Raw genomic sequence first — 17,015 nt, 5'->3', positions numbered from 1 at the left:
CACCTACACAATTACCGCCATTTAAACCGTTAATGGGAGGTATGGGCTGTTTCCACGTACGTGCGTGTGTGTGTGCGTGTCTGTATGTGCGTGTGTATGTTTGTGTGTGGGGAGCGGTGGTGTAGCGGTTAGCGCTGTGCTGTGTTACGAACCCGACGACCCGGGTTCAATTCCCGCTCACGGCCAACACCAGTGACGATTATCTGAATCGATCCTGGGCCTCCCCTAGGTCGACTCAGCCTCAAATGAGTACCCAGTGCGGTGTGTAAACATCGCCACTGGGGAGACAAAGGCGGCCGTATGTGGCGCTGGCCATCCACCCCCTCGTGTGCCATGCCGGCCTTCATAGGTGCTCGCTAACAGCCCTTGCCCCAACAGTCTGTGAAGGCTCTATGGGGGATCTTTGTCATGGCATTTTTGCAGGTGCCACATCTGTGGTGCAGATGGTGTGCCACAAGGCACCTGGGCGGCTTAAGCAAATGGTATTGCTTTTATTCGATGGCATGCGTCACAAGACATCGGTGACACCCAGGCCTGTTTCCCCATGTGGTACACCATACACCCAGTATACATCTCTGGGGATTCAGGTTTCTCTTCGCTTCGTGTGAGTTCGATTTGTGCGATTTTGCGGATATATGCTACAAACCTATTTCTGCTCAAATTTCGCTCTCGTATGCGGCTACGCGGTCGGGTGTGGGACAGCATTGTGCGTGTACTGTGCGCGCTGCTCGGCAGGCATCTGTCTCGTGCGGTTTTTCCTTTGTGAAGCCCTTTTTTTGGAAAGCATCTACCACATAAAGTGAGGGAAACCTGTGCTGGTCAAGTTGCCACTTACTCATGGCTACCAACAACAACTCAGGAAGAAACGATCTGAGTGAGACCGCGGCTATGTATATGTGAGTGTATAGGTCTCTCGATATGTCTCTGTAAGCTCACGCTTGTCTAAGTCTACGTTAAGCCTTTGTGTCTCTACGTGAGACCAGGGTTTCATTTCAGCCGGGCCAATCTGTCCGTGAAATATTGTCCAGTGACCATGGAAATATTTTCACTCTCGTGACGGCCACATCCAGTACACATCTCGCTATGGTTGTGGCTACCAGTCACGTGCTTACGCCGGTCTACCAGCAAGAAACCAAGCCCCGTTAATTTGGGTTTCCAGGTGTGTGGGTGTGCGGGTGTGTGGGTGTGTGGGCATGTGGGTGTGTGGATGTGTGGGTACATGGGTGTGCATGTGTGTGGGTGTGCGGGTGTGTGGGTGTGCGGGTGTGTGGATGTGTGGGTGCGTGGGTGTATGGGTGCGTGGTCGCATGGGGGTGCGTGGGTGTGCGGGTTTCTGGGTCGGCCGTTGCCTGTTTGCGGTGCAATGGGGTGACAGCCAAGAATGTCCACGCTCCGAACGGTTCGTGACATCCAGGAGGGTGTGCGCGGTGGGGGTTAGGAGCAGCGGTGAGGGGACTGACAGGAACAGGTTGCGGTGTGGGAACGGAAGGAACCATCGAGGAGGAGGAGGAGAGGGTGTATGAAGACTTTGGTAGGACGGTGGTGGAAGGGTTGAGGGTGCTGGTGGTTCAGCTATCGAAGGGAAGGAGTGGTTCGTGGAGGGAGAGTGTTTTTTTGTTTTTGTTTCAAATGTTACCTTCTGTTTATTCCCAGGGGCAGTGCAGACAAAGATGGCACACAGGTAATGGATTAGGTCAGATCGTGCGCGTGTGTGTGTGGGTGCGCGTGTGTACGTGTGCCATGGTGTGCGCCGACGTGTGTGTTGCATCGCTCGTTCCTGCTGAGAGCTTCTTCAATTCAGTCCCTGAAGAAGCTCCCAGTACGTCGGGCATCGTTGCGAAAAACAACGCACGGCACGGCCCGAAAACCACATCGGAGAGCAGCAATGATCCCAACTGTGAACGTATTTATTTAACGAAGCACTCTCGTGTGATTGTTTACCATTACATAACTCGTGACGCAAGTGCCAGCAACCTTGTCAAGTGTGTGCTCGCGTGTGGGAGGGCACGAGGCATGTGCATACACGCACGAATGTGTAAGTGGGCGCGTGTGTGTGTCTAAGTTCATAATTAGCCTCCAATGAGAACCTTGTGTGGCGTGTAAACATTGCCACAAGGGAGACAAAGGCAGCCGCACGCGGTGGTGGCCACCCACCCCTTCGTGTGCCGTGCCAGCCTTCATTAGGTGCTCGCTAACAACACTTGCCCCAACGGTCTGTTAAGGCTATACGGGGATCTTTGTATTTGTATCACGACTGAACTGTGCGCGTGACTCACATGCTTGGAGAGGTTGGAGCTTCGTGAATCCACATCAAACCTAAAAGCCAAAAAAACAGAACGAAAACAACAAATGGTGTGACTTAGGTCATCACAACGCAGCGAGATGGGGTCCTGGGCAACACAGCAACAAACAACAACAACATTATCAACAGCGAAAATTTCAGATTGACTTAAAATAAAAACCCCCAAAAAGGCTTCTACTCCTGTGTGGCTGAGACTCAAAATGGAGTGGCAGCCAAAGGGCGGAACACTCCCCGAGAGGGAGTCTACAGCAGAGATGGAGCGATGAAATCGGCTGGGGATGATGACGATGAATTACTGCCACTCACACGGCGAACGGAGAGGGGGGGGGGTACATCGTCGGTGCGGTAAACAAGGCGTCGGTGCTCCGGGGAGAAGATGAACACGAGATGTCAGAGGCCGTGAGATGCGGTGGGCGTGCAGTCATCTCGTTCACGAGCTGTTGTGCATTATTAGGGGACGGCTACGCGGAGGGAGGGCTCTCATAACTCCTCGTGCATTGCGCGGGGATTTGCGCGGCAGCTTCATGTCAACCACCCGCCCCGAGTGACCGGAGTACATCTCAGAGGGCGTTTGCTGCGCGGGTATCCAAGGTGGCAACCGGACTGGCGGGCAGCGGTGCCGATTGTTCATCAATGAAAATCGGCCATTGCGGCACGAATCCAGCGTCATCGGCCACGGTCAATGCACCGCTGGATGAAAGTCTCCACAAGCTGCCCTCCCTCCACCGAAATGATCCCACCAGCTACCTGGACATCGCTCACACCTCTACACTTCAACGCCTTTCTCCCGCCTCTCCTCTGTTAAATAAACACGTCAGCTGTTTCTGTACAGCGTCGCGAGGTGTCCATCGATATTATATTGCGCGAGCATGATTGTGTTGTGTGTGTTGTTGTGTGTATGCAGCCGTACGTAGCCAACCGTGGCTAATCAGAGGTGCGGGGGAGGGACAATAAACTGAACAAAAAAGCAGTTCTAAAGAAATGAGTTTTCAATCTAGACGATGGTTTAAAAGCACATAGCTCTGTTAACTTCTTAATGTAAAAACTCCATTATAAATTTGAGTAAAAAAAAAATCGCCACATTTGTACCATCGCGTTTGTGTTGTTTCCCATTCATTTGCTCGATCGGTCTCCATATCCAGTCGCGTGAGTGCACTTCCACGATGTTGGACTTACATCTCAGGCAATTTAAAGGAGCGGGGCAATTTGGGAGTGTATTTGTGAAGTGGCCCTTTGACTGCATGTGGTTCTCGATGTCAACCGACCGCGACCGCGATTTACCAAGAAATAGCGTTGTCCACATTTCTCGATGAGGGAGAAATGCTCGTGAAAATCCCACATTGACGGACGTACCCGTGTGGGTGTCAAACAATTGCCGAATCGAATTAATAAGCCGTTTGTCGTCAAAACTGGAAATAATTACCTTCAACATGACACCGACAGGTTGATGGTCAATATTTTATTGCGAAGCCACCCCATTTGTGAAACTCCCCAAGATCGTGTAATTTGCACGCACGATTTGGGGTAAGTTTTCGAAGGGCCAATTCGACGCGCACATCGTGAGCGGCGAAGAATCGATCTAACGAGTCGTGGTGCGCCTCGTCCACGCTGCTGCAGCTCGCGCGATGTAACCGTGAGCGAGACTGCGAGGGTGTGCGCCGGGGGGGGGGGGGGGGGGGTTGGTGGGAGCGAGTTGGAGTGACAGCGTGACCAGGCGATGTGGCATTACAGGTCAAAGCGGAGGTTCTGCCGTTCTTCAAACAGGTAGTCCATGATGAACTTCCGCACGAAGTCCGGATTCAGAGTGTTGTCGATCACCTCCGTGCGGCCAAACTGCCGACAGAAACCACACCCGCGCACACACCGTTCCCAAACAAACACAAAGACAACCCTCATAGCCTTTAACAGACTGTTGGGGCAATTGCTGTTAGCGAGCACCTATAGAAGGCTGTACAGCACAGCAACACGCCCGGCCACCTTTGTCTTCCTAGTGGTGATGTTTACACATCGTACTAAGTACTAAATTTGAGGTTGAGTTGACCTAGGGGAAGCCCAGGACCGGTTCAGATATTCATCAATGCTGAGAGGGAATTGAACTCGAATTTGTCGGGTTCGCACACACACGCACACACATTGACACACACGCACACGTTGGGAACGTAAATTAGGAATTAACCATCTGTTTGTTTAAATTTGCTTACGGTCTTGTTTTCATTCGTTAAGCAAATTAGTTTGTAACTTTTTCAAATTTTGTCAGTGCCATAGAGTCCAAACAAGCAGAAAGCACAGAGCGAGCGACCACTGAGATCCCTCCAAGTCACATCTGGTGCACACAGATGACAGTGCCCTCCCACCCACTCTGCATTGGAGAGGAACATTCGTCACGTGACCGTCAAAACGATATTTTTCTTTTCAGAGCTGGAATGTATCCCAACTGATAAACCGAATGTAAACGATCGTATTTTTGCTATTTGCGACCGGGCTGCAGAGCCTGCGACCATTGACTCACTACGATTGGCAAACCCGGTTTTAATCACGGGCGGGTGAAACCCGGATTCGAAGCCAGGATCTCTGCAGTTGTTTGGATCAGCACGCCAACCTCTGCTTCTTTGGGACGCTACGACAATAAAAGGAATTTTACTGGTAGGAACCTCCTGGTTACACCAGCCCACAGGGGATTATTGTGTCCGTCCGTCCGTCCGTCGTGCATCCAAAAATAGGAGGGGTGGAGAGGGGAGAGTGGGGAGGGGTTGGGTGGGGAGGGGAGGGTGGGGAGGGGCTGGGTGGGGAGGGTGGGGCTGGGTGGGGGGTGGGAGGGGTGGGGAGGGGCTGGTCACCCCGTGGTGCCCTTATAAAACTCAACGTTTAACCTCCTCACGCCGGCTTGTACCCACCCTCACAGTCGGCCATATTTGCGGAATACACCACGCCGCCGTTGACCCTGGCCATTGACAGAGCAACCCAACGTTCCTACCAGCTCCTTCCGCAGGAATGTGTTCATTTAAAGGCAGGCATTAGGGCGTGGCGTGGCAGACAGACGGACACAGATAGACGGCAAGGACTGGGACTAAGAGAGAACACCTTACCTCCCGCCACTCCTGGCTGCCTACGGCTTGGACGTACATCACGCAAACTGGACACGACAGAAGGAAAGGGGGGCCAGACACACGCACAGATCGGCACAGCGTGAAGTTAACGCGCGATGGCCGTGGCGTTACTCCCCCCACGGACGGGCAGCGAAAAAACCCACGGGATTACGAGCCGATGTAATTTTGCTCAACATTATTCGAGAGGGTGGAACAGGCTTACACATTCCTTAAGATGTTACGGCCAGCGGCTTAATTCCTCCCCCCCCCCCCGAATAAATGTTCCTGCGTCGTCGCTCAACCGGAGTCAGTGGCACACGTGACGAACGGCGGCCACGGCGCTGATTTCGATGCGGTGTGCCCCAGTGTGGCAATGTTTTCCGGATCACCGAGCCGGACAGCCGGACCCGGCTAAAAGAATTGAGCCCTGGTCATGCAACAACCCAGGTGGCTCAGTGGTAGAGCGAGCGCCGAGGCATCGGAAGGTTGCGAGTTCAATTCCTGTTTGAGGGTTCACTCAGCCCATAGTCACTCTGGAGTCGATAAGATACGCACCTAGGCTGTCGCGATCGGTATTATCCAAGTGACGACATCACATTTATCTCTCTAATCAAGACCGAAACAGGAGGATTTCTTTACAACTCTGGCTGTCGCCTGACGAGGCTGGTTTGTAATTACCGGCGAAATGTTGTGCTCGAATTGTAAAAGTTGTGGGTTTACGCTCCAACACACCGGTATGTTGAACTAGTTACATTCCTGTCAACCGCTTATCAGTGCCTACCGTATTACAGACCAATTCAGACCTTATTGGTGGCCCCGTACCCGTATAAATCTCAACGTTCCACAAGGGAGAAACACAAACAAATAGACAAAAACAATTTGCTCGTATTGAAACGGCTGTACGCCGTATGGACCTGAGAACTTAATTTCCCTGTAAAAAAAATTACAGGTAAACCGTATCGGTTGAGAGGTTTGTAGATTACAAATTTGCATGTTTTGTTTCCGTGACAAACCTGACTAATTGGCTGTGTCAGGTGGTGGCAGGTTTAACGACACATTTCTATTTACACGATCTAACCCAAGTAACTCTATTATGAATAATATAGGCACCACCTTGTGGGGGAAGTAAAACAAGTGGTTGTTCTTTGGATGGACTCGCCCTCGTCAATACTGTAAACAGGAGATAAGCACCGGCTTGCAGCTCGTTTGAGCAGGAAATCACTTTGGCTTCTTACAACGCTCGAGATCGCGTCGTCTGAGGCGACGTTTGCCCGAGATGGCCGCTAAGCTCGACGACTGAGAACGCGGACGACGGAGAATCCACGCAGCTCACCGGCCAGACGCGATGTCGTGAAACAAACAATCATCACAACGACTCGACTCGAGCAGATCAGCGCCACCGCCAGCTACCTCCGCAGTGGGGGAACTCGGCCGTCCGCTCGAGTCGATTTGGAAGAGCGGGAAACTTGCTGACACGCTTAACGCTCTCCCCGAGACCCAGGCCCAATGTTCTTGGGCTACTGGAGCCACAGGACATTGAGCAGGTTTGGCCATGGCTGCCACTGATGAATTACAAATGTTTTTTAACTGTCCCATAAACGTTTAATTTGTTTGTCCGAATGTGCCGCTTACATTAAAGTCAAAGTGATTTCCTTGCTTAAATGAGCCAGTCGTGGAAATTCCCCATTCATATGGTGAAGGCAAGCATTTCCATAAAATAACCGCTGGTGACTTCCCCATGAAGCAGTACTTAATTTTATCTATCCTGAAGGTATGATGGGCTGCCTTTAAATTGCGAGCCACTCCCTCTACCGCTAAGTCAGCAAAAAGCCAGGCTGGCATCTAAAGACAAAGTGGCATGAAAAGTATCTCGATGGCAGGAAAAGTAAATGTGTTCATATTTAGCACATTTTTTGCAGGCCAATGCCCCTACGGTCGAGTGCTGGACCAGTTACTTATCGTGCCAAATGTTTACTTCAATCGTATTTCCTCAGCGAAAAGGGTGCCAGTGCCTCCCATCACCAGCAAAGGGGCAACATTTGCCAAGCAGCTGTTTTGTTTATTGCTCATTTTGTAAAGCGTGGCACAGTTGAGGCACCCACTTCGCCGCAGCCGCCTCCGCATGCATCAGACTATTCTTTGGTTCTTTTCGGTTAAGTCACGTCTAAAAATAAAATAATAAATTAAAATAACATATTACGACGTTTCGATTGCAACACAAGCAATCATCATCAGGTATAAAAGAAATAGCAACAAAAAATCTAACTAGAAAACTATAGACAGACATACAAGCAGACAGACATCACAACGGCACACAGAGAGAGGACACACATCGGCACAAAGAGAGGGGTTGTCTCTATGACGGTCCCTTAAATATAGAGAGGGGGGCGAGAACGGAGAGAGGGAGGGGGCAGAGAGAATTAGCATATCAATGAGTGTACGCCAACGTACTGCTGCTGCTGCAAGTAAGATGACAATGTCGAACGCGCACGCAAAATTGAAAACTAGGAGACAGGCACACGAAAATTAAATAACCCAGCAAAATATCGAAATGTGATGTAATACAACACAGAGAGTCGGTTAACACACAATTAACGCATAGCCTGGTTGATTACGTGTTTCAAAATTTGCTAAGTTAGAATTTTAAGTGTGAAAATTCCAAAGAGAGGACACAGGCAGAGAGAACAAATAGCCAGAAAGAAAAAGGATAAGCTTAAAACTTCCCCGTAGAAGTGGTTCAATCTTAATTTAGACGTGACTTAACCGAAAAGAACCAAAGAATAATTCCTGCAGTCACGAAAGCACCTAAATTAAGAATGCATCAGACTGTTCACGGCGCCTCTCCGTCACGTGAACGAGAGGAGCATTCGTCCCGAGTTCTTACAACCTTGGCTCAATTACGGACACGCGTTAACGGTCACCGATTATAACCTGAAAGGTGCCGCCCGTTGCTGCCCGCTTGGTGTGTTTGGGCCTTGGGACCCGTGCTTAGCACCGCTGACTATAAGTACCGTGCATATGAATGTATACGGCATCGCAAAGTAGCCGGACAGCACCTTTCACATCTAATTGAGATCCGCAAAGAAGCATAAAATATTGCAGCTGCAGCATGCAATACTGCAATATTTTGCTGTCTTTTCTTGGATTTTCTGTTTGCACATAGTCACATAGTCCCTTTAAGATGTTTTCTTGTTCATGTTTTTTGTTTGTTGCGGTTGCACCCGATTCAACTTGAAGCCTAGTGGATTCACAAAACAAATTAAAGCAAATTCATTCCCATTGTTAATCATAATTATATATTTTTTGTAATAATGCAATATGAATACTCTATACCAGCAGTTCTTAACCTCGGGTGCACGCACCCCCTGGGGGGGGGGGTGATGCCCTTTCTGAGAACCAAAGGGGTGCAGGCTGCAGCCAAGGTCAAGAACCACTGCTCTATAACAGGAAGCACACGCCGAGTCTCGAGACTCGTTTTTACACGGGTTCCTCTCATCTCATGGCATGTTTGGCCAATCTCATTCATGAACGTTGGATTTTTCTTGCGGAGGGAAAACGGGTGCATCCGGAGAAAACCCATGCGTGCAATAGGATAACAGAGGTCCACACAGAAGGATTCAAGCACCCCGTTGCTGTAACTGCCATCTCTCAGATGCCACGCGAACCACCAACTCTTGCCTCCCAAGTGGTGGATCACAGGCACAGTGACCCTCCGATGAGCACGGTTGGCTATGTACGGTGCGAAACAAGTTCAACATTAATACGCCGTAGGTCATCTCAACACCGTCGCATTACTCAGCCACGGCTATCAGTGGTGTAGCGAGCATGACAATGGGGCCCTGGTGCAATTTCTCATTCCCCTTAGTAGCCCGGCGCCTGGGGGTCCTCTTGTCCTGTGGGTCCTGGCACGGCTGCCACCGCCAGCACACTCGTTAGTGCCGTGGGCCCACCCCCTTTTTTCATTTTTACCGGCTGCTCCTGTGGCCTCTCATTGTGGGCCTTTGTCAAGGCATCACTTACTCGGGTCCGACTTGGAGAACGTGTCCATGTCCAGGAGATTCCTGCAGGATAAGGGAGGGGGGCGGCGGAAAGGCGAGGGGAGAGAAGAGGGGTGGTGAATAGGAGGGGACACCAGAGGGATGATGAGGGGGGGGGGGACAATGACAAATTGGGGGACCAATTCAGAGCATGGAGAGATGAGGGGCATTACTCCTTTGACATCGGCGATCGTCCTACACAAAACACACGGTTGGCAAGGTGGCTGTGCGGCTAGGCTAGGTCACTTAGGGGAAAGAATACATTCGCAGTGAATGTGGACTAATGAGGCTCAATCTACCAGCATTTCAGGCGCGCTCGTTAAATCGCACCTGTGACATCAGATTCAGTGATGGAGGTCATGGGGCATGAGCGAGGGGGGGGGGTAGCCGAGAATGAATTTGTGTCTCTCGCGGAGCGGTGCAGCACTCCGGAAAGGGACATCATAGAGCTACCTCTGAAATGTCTTCAGTTACCGCTTGTACACGCACTATGGGGCAGCATTTTTCCACTCGCCCTGCCACAAAGACGACATTCAAACCGATATATTTTATACTGACTAGAAATGGAATTTCCCAAAAACAAGGGTGAAGCCAGATATAATTTGACAAGGCTTTGTGTGTCTGTGTGCGTTCATTGGAAACTGAGCTGATGCGATCAAGCGGTTATGCTTGAAACCCCTGTCTAATCATAGGCAGTGACATCATTAGACCTCCTTTGGCAGTACCAAAATATAATTATAGGGGTTTTCCCAATTTTTCTGGCAACAAAACTGAGACCTTTTTACAAGGAATCATGTGCGCATTAAACACAATACTTGTGGTCGAAATGCAAACAAAAAACACACTGACAATATATGTATTGTCCTTGAAACTGATTGGTCCACACCAGAGACGGCTTTGTTTTGAGTCTCGTCTCAATTGGTGCTAGACCAGAGGACGCCAAAAGTCGTACAGCTCAAAGACAATGCACTATCAAAGTGTAATGCGGGCGTGAGCGACCTTCCGGATGTGACGTCACGGGGAGGCGGAGCCAGGTGACGTGGGTGAAAGGTTGGGGTCCTTAAGTGGGTAAACCGGAAAGAGAAGTCAGTCGGGGTGTGAATGGAAAGGTGTGGGGCCACGCGGGCGTACGAGCCGAGGGGGCACCGTCGGAGCGGGAGCCAACCCCGGGAACAGTAGGGAGCTACTGGGAGGTGTAAAGCTGCAGATAGAAATAGGCAGTAAGGCTGTGTGTGAGAGGCAGCGGTGTGGCTGCCAAGAGTCGCAGGAGCGACGAGGAGGCGAGACAGCACGAGGCTGTCAGAGCTGCGGAGTAAGCAAGAGCGAGAAGAGCAGCAGCGATTACAGCCAAGGGGGCTGAGAGTGAGTAACAGCAGCGGAGCTGCTGTGGGGGCTACAGGAGCGACAGAGGAACAGAGGGGCTGCTGGTGGAGAAGAGAGAGACATCGGAGTCAGCACGGTGGGGACCAAGCAAAGAGGAGACAGCCGTGTGGGTAATACAGTACGGACCAAATAAAGGACACTGAGCCAGAGATCGTGGTCGAATCCTTTATTACACTGGTGTCAGAAGTGAAACGGCATGTCTAAGCAAGTAAGGAAGAAAATTCCTCCGGCGCCAGCATCGGCTTCTTCGTCCGACGACGACGAATTCCCTCCGACCACGGATTCTGCTGGGGTGGTGGAGGAGAGCCCTGCTGAGGCGAGCACGGGGACGGGCGTGGAAGATGTCGGCGCGATGGCGGGTCCGTCAACAACATCGGACGCTGATCAAAGATGGCAACAGGTGGCAGAACAACTGGAGACACTCAGGGACGTCCTGGCGCATCTATGTCACCTCGTTACGCCAAGGACGACGGCGGAAGGAGAAGGTGCTCCACGGGCCGCCACGTTGCCTGCCCTGCCGCCGCCATTAGCCACGCGGCAAGAAGACGCCATCTTGCGCGCTCCGCGGCGCCAAACCGCCATCTTGGCCACGCCGCGGGCCGACGCCATTTTGAATTTGCCTCCAGAACAACCATCATTGGAAGACGGCGTAAAGAGGAGTCGGAGTCGCCACCTTACTACAGTTAAGGAATTCTCTATCGGGGGCGATTGGAGCGCTTTCGCCTGCCGATTTTTGGCGGCGGTTTGTTCAGCAAGATGGACCGATGCGGAGGCTTTGGAAATGTTGCCAACTCTACTGGACGACGAATCTGTTCGCTTTTTCCGTTCCATAACGGCCGATAAGAAGAAGACTTTATGTGGAGTTTTTGAGGAAATGGCCGACGCCTATGAGCCACCTGACGACGCGCATCGGCGATTCGCTCAACGACAACGAGCACCCGAAGAATCGCCCGTGGCGTTCAGGGGTGCGGTGTTGGAGCTGGCCATGGCAGCATATCCTGAGACGCCACAGGATCTGCTCGAGCCTCTCATATTGGGAAAAATGCTGGAGCTGTCTCGGGATCTGGGGATCCCCATGCCTGTGTGTGGGCATGAGAAGCTCACGTCCAGGGCGGCAGCAAAGTGTCTGGATGCGCAGTTTAATCTCCGTCGCTGGAAGCAAGTGGCGGCATGGACGGGTGGGCCCGTCAAGGAAGGAGGCACGATGGGGTGGGACCCCACAAAGGCGATCTATGTGCCGGATGAGCGGGGTCCTCGGGAGCTGACGGCCGCCTCCTCTCCATGGTCGGGACGCGGAAGGCCGGGGCCGCGCGCTACGCCATCGGAACGGGGCCGTCGGGATGCAAGACCTGCGCTTCGGCGCAACGATGCCGATTGCTTCCGCTGCGGCCGTAGGGGCCATTACGCCAGGGATTGCTGGGCCCGCTTCCCGGGTCCGCCGCAGCAGGAGGCCACAACACCGGACAAGCCGACCAAGGAACCTCCGAAACAGGCATGTCGGCACGCACCAGACACCCGGCAAGGCTTTACACCTCACCCACCACCTGTGTTGCGCGATCCTATTGTTGTTGTTAAAGAAAGGCCATCGACGGGGCCTTGTCGTTCAGTTACGCAGTGGCGCAAATTGGCACGGAGAGTTGTCGCGGCCGCTACGGGTTCGTCCACTGTACCGGGGTCTATACAAGGTGTGGACGTGCGCATTTTGGTCGACTCGGGAGCGTCTGCGACTATTATATCGGATGTCATTTTCCATCTGTTGGGCATTCCGCCGGGGGCTGTGCGTCCGGTTTATGGGTCGTGCGTCGCTGCAAACGGGGGTAGTATGGGTATCGTGGGCCAGGTGGATGCTAAGATATCTATTGGGGATGTGTCGGCTTCGGGCGTTGTGTTAATATCGAGATCTTTGGCGGTTCCTTGCTTACTAGGCACGGATTTTTTGGCTAAGATGCCCATTTTGATTAAAATCAATGAAAATTGTATTGAATTGCCAGGGGGCCGTCGAATCTCGTTTCTGCCGTCGCCCTGGGGGCGACCTGCTTCGGCCGTACAGGTGCAGGCGCTGTCCGTCGCATCTGTGGACATCCCACCTGGTTCACAGATGCTTATACCCTTGCGGTATCGGAAGCCCCTGCCCAATCGGCTAGGAGCAGTAGGGGTCTTGTTGTCGCCATCCGCCACGATAACAACAGGGTTGGCGTTAGTTGGGGCACAGACCATCGTCCGGCCGGATCAATTACCGTTTTTACAGGTGCTTAATGCGGGGGTGGAAAACATCCGTGTTCCGGCCGGTACGGTTGTGGCACATGCCACTACGGCGTTTGCGACGCGCGATTGTCCGCATCGCCGAGGAGTGGTCGCTGGTGTTTCCGAGCCAAGGGGTTCGGATAATCGTTGGATCGCTACCTTATGTGACGAAAATTCTTCCCTGTCCGTGGGGCAACGTGATGCGCTGCGTAAATTGTTGCTGACGTATTCGGATGTGTTCAGCTCCGATGATTTGGATTTGGGACGCACATCGTTGCTTTCCCATCACATTGAGACGGGCGACGCTGCCCCTATTCGATTAAATTCGCATCGGATGAGTCCAGCGGAGCGAGAACACGTTCGGGGGGCGGTGGAAGACATGTTGGCTGCGGACATTATATCGCCATCTAACAGCCCATGGGGCGCTCCTGTGGTCTTGGTTAAGAAAAAGGATGGCAACTTGCGATTTTGTGTTGATTTCCGGAAATTGAATAAGATATCGGTGGCAGATGCGTATCCCCTGCCGCGTATGGACGACTCCCTTGACGCATTGTCGGGGGCTAAGTTCTTTTCCACACTGGACCTCTCTTCGGGATTTTGGCAGCTTCCCCTTGACGAGTCCTCACGGGAGAAAACCGCATTCCGTACGCCGCAGGGGTTATTTCAATTCAACTGCCTCCCGATGGGATTGAATGCGGCCCCTGCTACATTTCAAAGATTGATGGAGCTCGTTTTGACGGGGTTGCAGTGGGAGACGTGTCTTATATATTTGGACGATATTATTGTGTTCAGCCGCACATTTGAGGAACATTTAACGCGGCTGGAGACAGTGTTCACGAGGATGCGCTCTGCCAATTTGAAATTCAAACCAAAGAAATGCCACCTACTGCAACGGTCCGTCCGTTATTTGGGGCACATTGTGAGTGCAGAGGGGGTGTCCACGGATCCGGAAAAGACGGCGTGTGTCCGGGATTGGCCGACTCCGGCCTCCGTGGGGGATGTTCGGCGGTTTTTGGGATTTGCCTCGTATTACCGAAGATTTGTGCCGGGGTTTGCGACGATTGCGAGGCCCTTGCATCTCCTTACGGGTAAAGGACGGAAATTTGTTTGGGGAGAGCCGGAAGAGGCGGCCTTTCGGAGTCTGCGTGATCTATTGGCTACGGCCCCGACATTGGATTATCCCGATTTTGATCGCCCTTTCATTCTTGATACGGACGCGAGTGACACAGGTATTGGGGCGGTATTATCACAGTCTAAAGGGGGCGTAGAGCGCGTCGTGGCGTATGGTAGCCGAGTCTTGTCGCCTGCGGAAACACGCTACTGTGTCACTCGTAGAGAACTTTTGGCGGTTGTTTTTTTCCTACGGCAATTTCGACCGTACCTTTACGGTCGTTCTTTTATTGTGCGTACGGATCATGCGGCCTTGCAATATGCACTTAAAATGGACCAGCCATCGGGACAGTGGGCACGTTGGTTGGACACGCTGCAGGAATTTTCCTTCCAAATTCAACATGGGAAGGGAGTGCGCCATGCGAACGCTGACGCACTTTCCAGATTACCAGGGCGCGCCCCTTGTAAATGTACATCGGGGACGCATAGGTGTTCGCCGATTTTAAACCCCCCTCAGCCGCTTACGTTGGCCGTCGAGAAGTCGGATACTCCGATGGAACCCGGACCGACTGACGGGGTTTTAAATCTGCCGCGGTCTGTCTGGATTCGGGAACAGATGATGGACGAGTCGTTGTTGTCCATGCGGAAGCGGTCTATGAGGGACAATGGGAGTCCGAGTTCGGCTGTGGGGCCGCGAACCGCTCTCCGAGATGGTCTGCTTATGTGGCGAGAAAGGTTACAGGAAAGCTGGCGTGTGGTGGTACCAACGTCCTTGCGATTTGAGTTGATTAGAACTCTCCATTGTGACACACTATTGCATTTAGGGGTGCAGAAGACTTTGTTGACGTTACAACGTCATTATTTTTGGCACGGCATGGCGACAGATGTCGTAGGGCACGTGCGCGCGTGCCCTGAATGCGCCCGGCGTAAGCCGCCTAAACATCCTTACGTGCCGCCTCTCCAGTCGATTCAGGTGTCTAGAGTCAATGAATTGGTGGCACTGGACATATTGGGACCCTTCCCACCATCGGCGAGGGGAAATAAATATTTGCTGGTAGGGGTTGAGTATCTCTCCCGTTGGCCGATGGCCTGGCCGTTGCCCAATCAGTCGGCCGCGGCCATCACCGACGCATTTTTGTTTGGGTACATTATGGACAAGGGGGCGCCTGAGAGACTCCTCACGGACCAGGGCCGAAATTTCTCTTCTAAATTATTAGCTGAAGTGTGCGCGGGCCTTGGGACTAAGAAAATACGGACATCCCCATACCATCCGCAGACGGATGGTATGGTTGAGCGGCTGAACAGGACATTGTCTGCCATGCTTTGCCATACTGTGAGTGAACAGCAATCAGATTGGGATCTGCACATCCCCGGAGTGCTTTCGGCGTACAGGATGACGCCCCATGCGGCTACAGGGTATTCGCCGTTTTACCTTATGTATGGTCGGGAAAACGTGCCTCCGGTGGATGTGCAATTGGGTACTGGGGTGAAGGGACCTCGTAAACCACTCCCTGAATACATTCAGGACACGGTTCGCCGGGTTACGGAGGCGCGGGAAAACGCCCGCGTGGCTACGGCCAAAGCCCAGGCCCGGAACGAGCGGTATGCTCGGCGGTCTGAGGGGGAGTGCCCCTGGAAGGTTGGTGACCTGGCCTGGCTCCATTGTCCGCAGGTGCGGCCGGGGACCTCTCCTAAATTGCACAAACCTTGGCATGGTCCTGTGCGCCTCATTGAGGTTCCCAATCCACAGTCGGCGCGCGTTCAGATTGGGTCTCGCCGTTGGTTTGTTCATACGTCGCGGTTGAAACCATATGTTGCTCCCCTACGTGATGCGTCATCTCCCAATGTTGCCTTGCCGGGGTCTGTTGCTGCCGACTCTCCCCTGCCTGCGTCCACTGATCTTGCTCGAGCACCTGTCGTACCTGTTCCAGACAGGTCGGCCGTGACACCGAGGGGGACGAGGGGCCCTGCTCGGAGGGCGCCTGCCAGGTCTGCGAGACCTTCGAGCCCTGCAGCCCTTCCGACCCCGCCGCAGGCACATTCAAAGGACACGGCCAAGACTGATTCTTCGGGAACACGGGACGTTGGTGGACTTCCAACCGCAACAGGAGAATTACCCCCTGTCATTCATCGAGTTCCATCGCGTTCCCGTTCTGCGAGCGGGCCGCCGACCGTCCGGGACGGGCCGGCGACGCGCACACGCTCTAAATCACTTACGTTTCGTTGATTGTATGTTGTGTTGTTGTTATTGTTCTTACCCTTGTATTTATTGCATGCTTTCTGTACGATTCTTCGGGAACACGGGACGTTGGTGGACTTCCAACCGCAACAGGAGAATTACCCCCTGTCATTCATCGAGTTCCATCGCGTTCCCGTTCTGCGAGCGGGCCGCCGACCGTCCGGGACGGGCCGGCGACGCGCACACGCTCTAAATCACTTACGTTTCGTTGATTGTATGTTGTGTTGTTGTTATTGTTCTTACCCTTGTATTTATTGCATGCTTTCTGTACGTCCGTGATGTTTCTTGTTGTTATTGTTCTGTTGTTATATTGCATGCTTGGTGTCCTTTAGCGCGGAAGGTCGGTTCACCGCATTACGCTTTGGTATTGTTCAGCCGAGGTCGGCTGGGTTTTTCTACGGGAGAGGGTGGTGTAATGCGGGCGTGAGCGACCTTCCGGATGTGACGTCACGGGGAGGCGGAGCCAGGTGACGTGGGTGAAAGGTTGGGGTCCTTAAGTGGGTAAACCGGAAAGAGAAGTCAGTCGGGGTGTGAATGGAAAGGTGTGGGGCCACGCGGGCGTACGAGCCGAGGGGGCACCGTCGGAGCGGGAGCCAACCCCGGGAACAGTAGGG

The 17,015-nt window shown here is 52.8% G+C and overlaps 1 protein-coding gene across 2 annotated transcripts in view; it reads right to left on the bottom strand.

Annotated features, from left to right (window-relative positions):
* Window positions 1-17,015, bottom strand: part of LOC144944379 (copine-8-like) — an 86,983-nt gene that overhangs the window by 54,827 nt on the left and 15,141 nt on the right. For both annotated transcript variants that reach the window (XM_078872492.1, XM_078872493.1), the window contains exons 2-5: window positions 9,409-9,449; window positions 5,389-5,435; window positions 4,032-4,135; window positions 2,277-2,316 (exon numbers count right to left, since the gene is read on the bottom strand). In XM_078872492.1, coding sequence (XP_078728618.1) covers window positions 2,277-2,316; window positions 4,032-4,135; window positions 5,389-5,435; window positions 9,409-9,449 — 232 coding nt within the window. The remainder of the gene's footprint in view (window positions 1-2,276; window positions 2,317-4,031; window positions 4,136-5,388; window positions 5,436-9,408; window positions 9,450-17,015) is intronic.

Source organism: Lampetra fluviatilis, chromosome 34 (genome assembly GCF_964198595.1).
Source record: "Lampetra fluviatilis chromosome 34, kcLamFluv1.1, whole genome shotgun sequence".
NCBI lineage: Eukaryota > Metazoa > Chordata > Hyperoartia > Petromyzontiformes > Petromyzontidae > Lampetra > Lampetra fluviatilis.
This window is presented reverse-complemented; position numbering and strand designations above follow the sequence as displayed.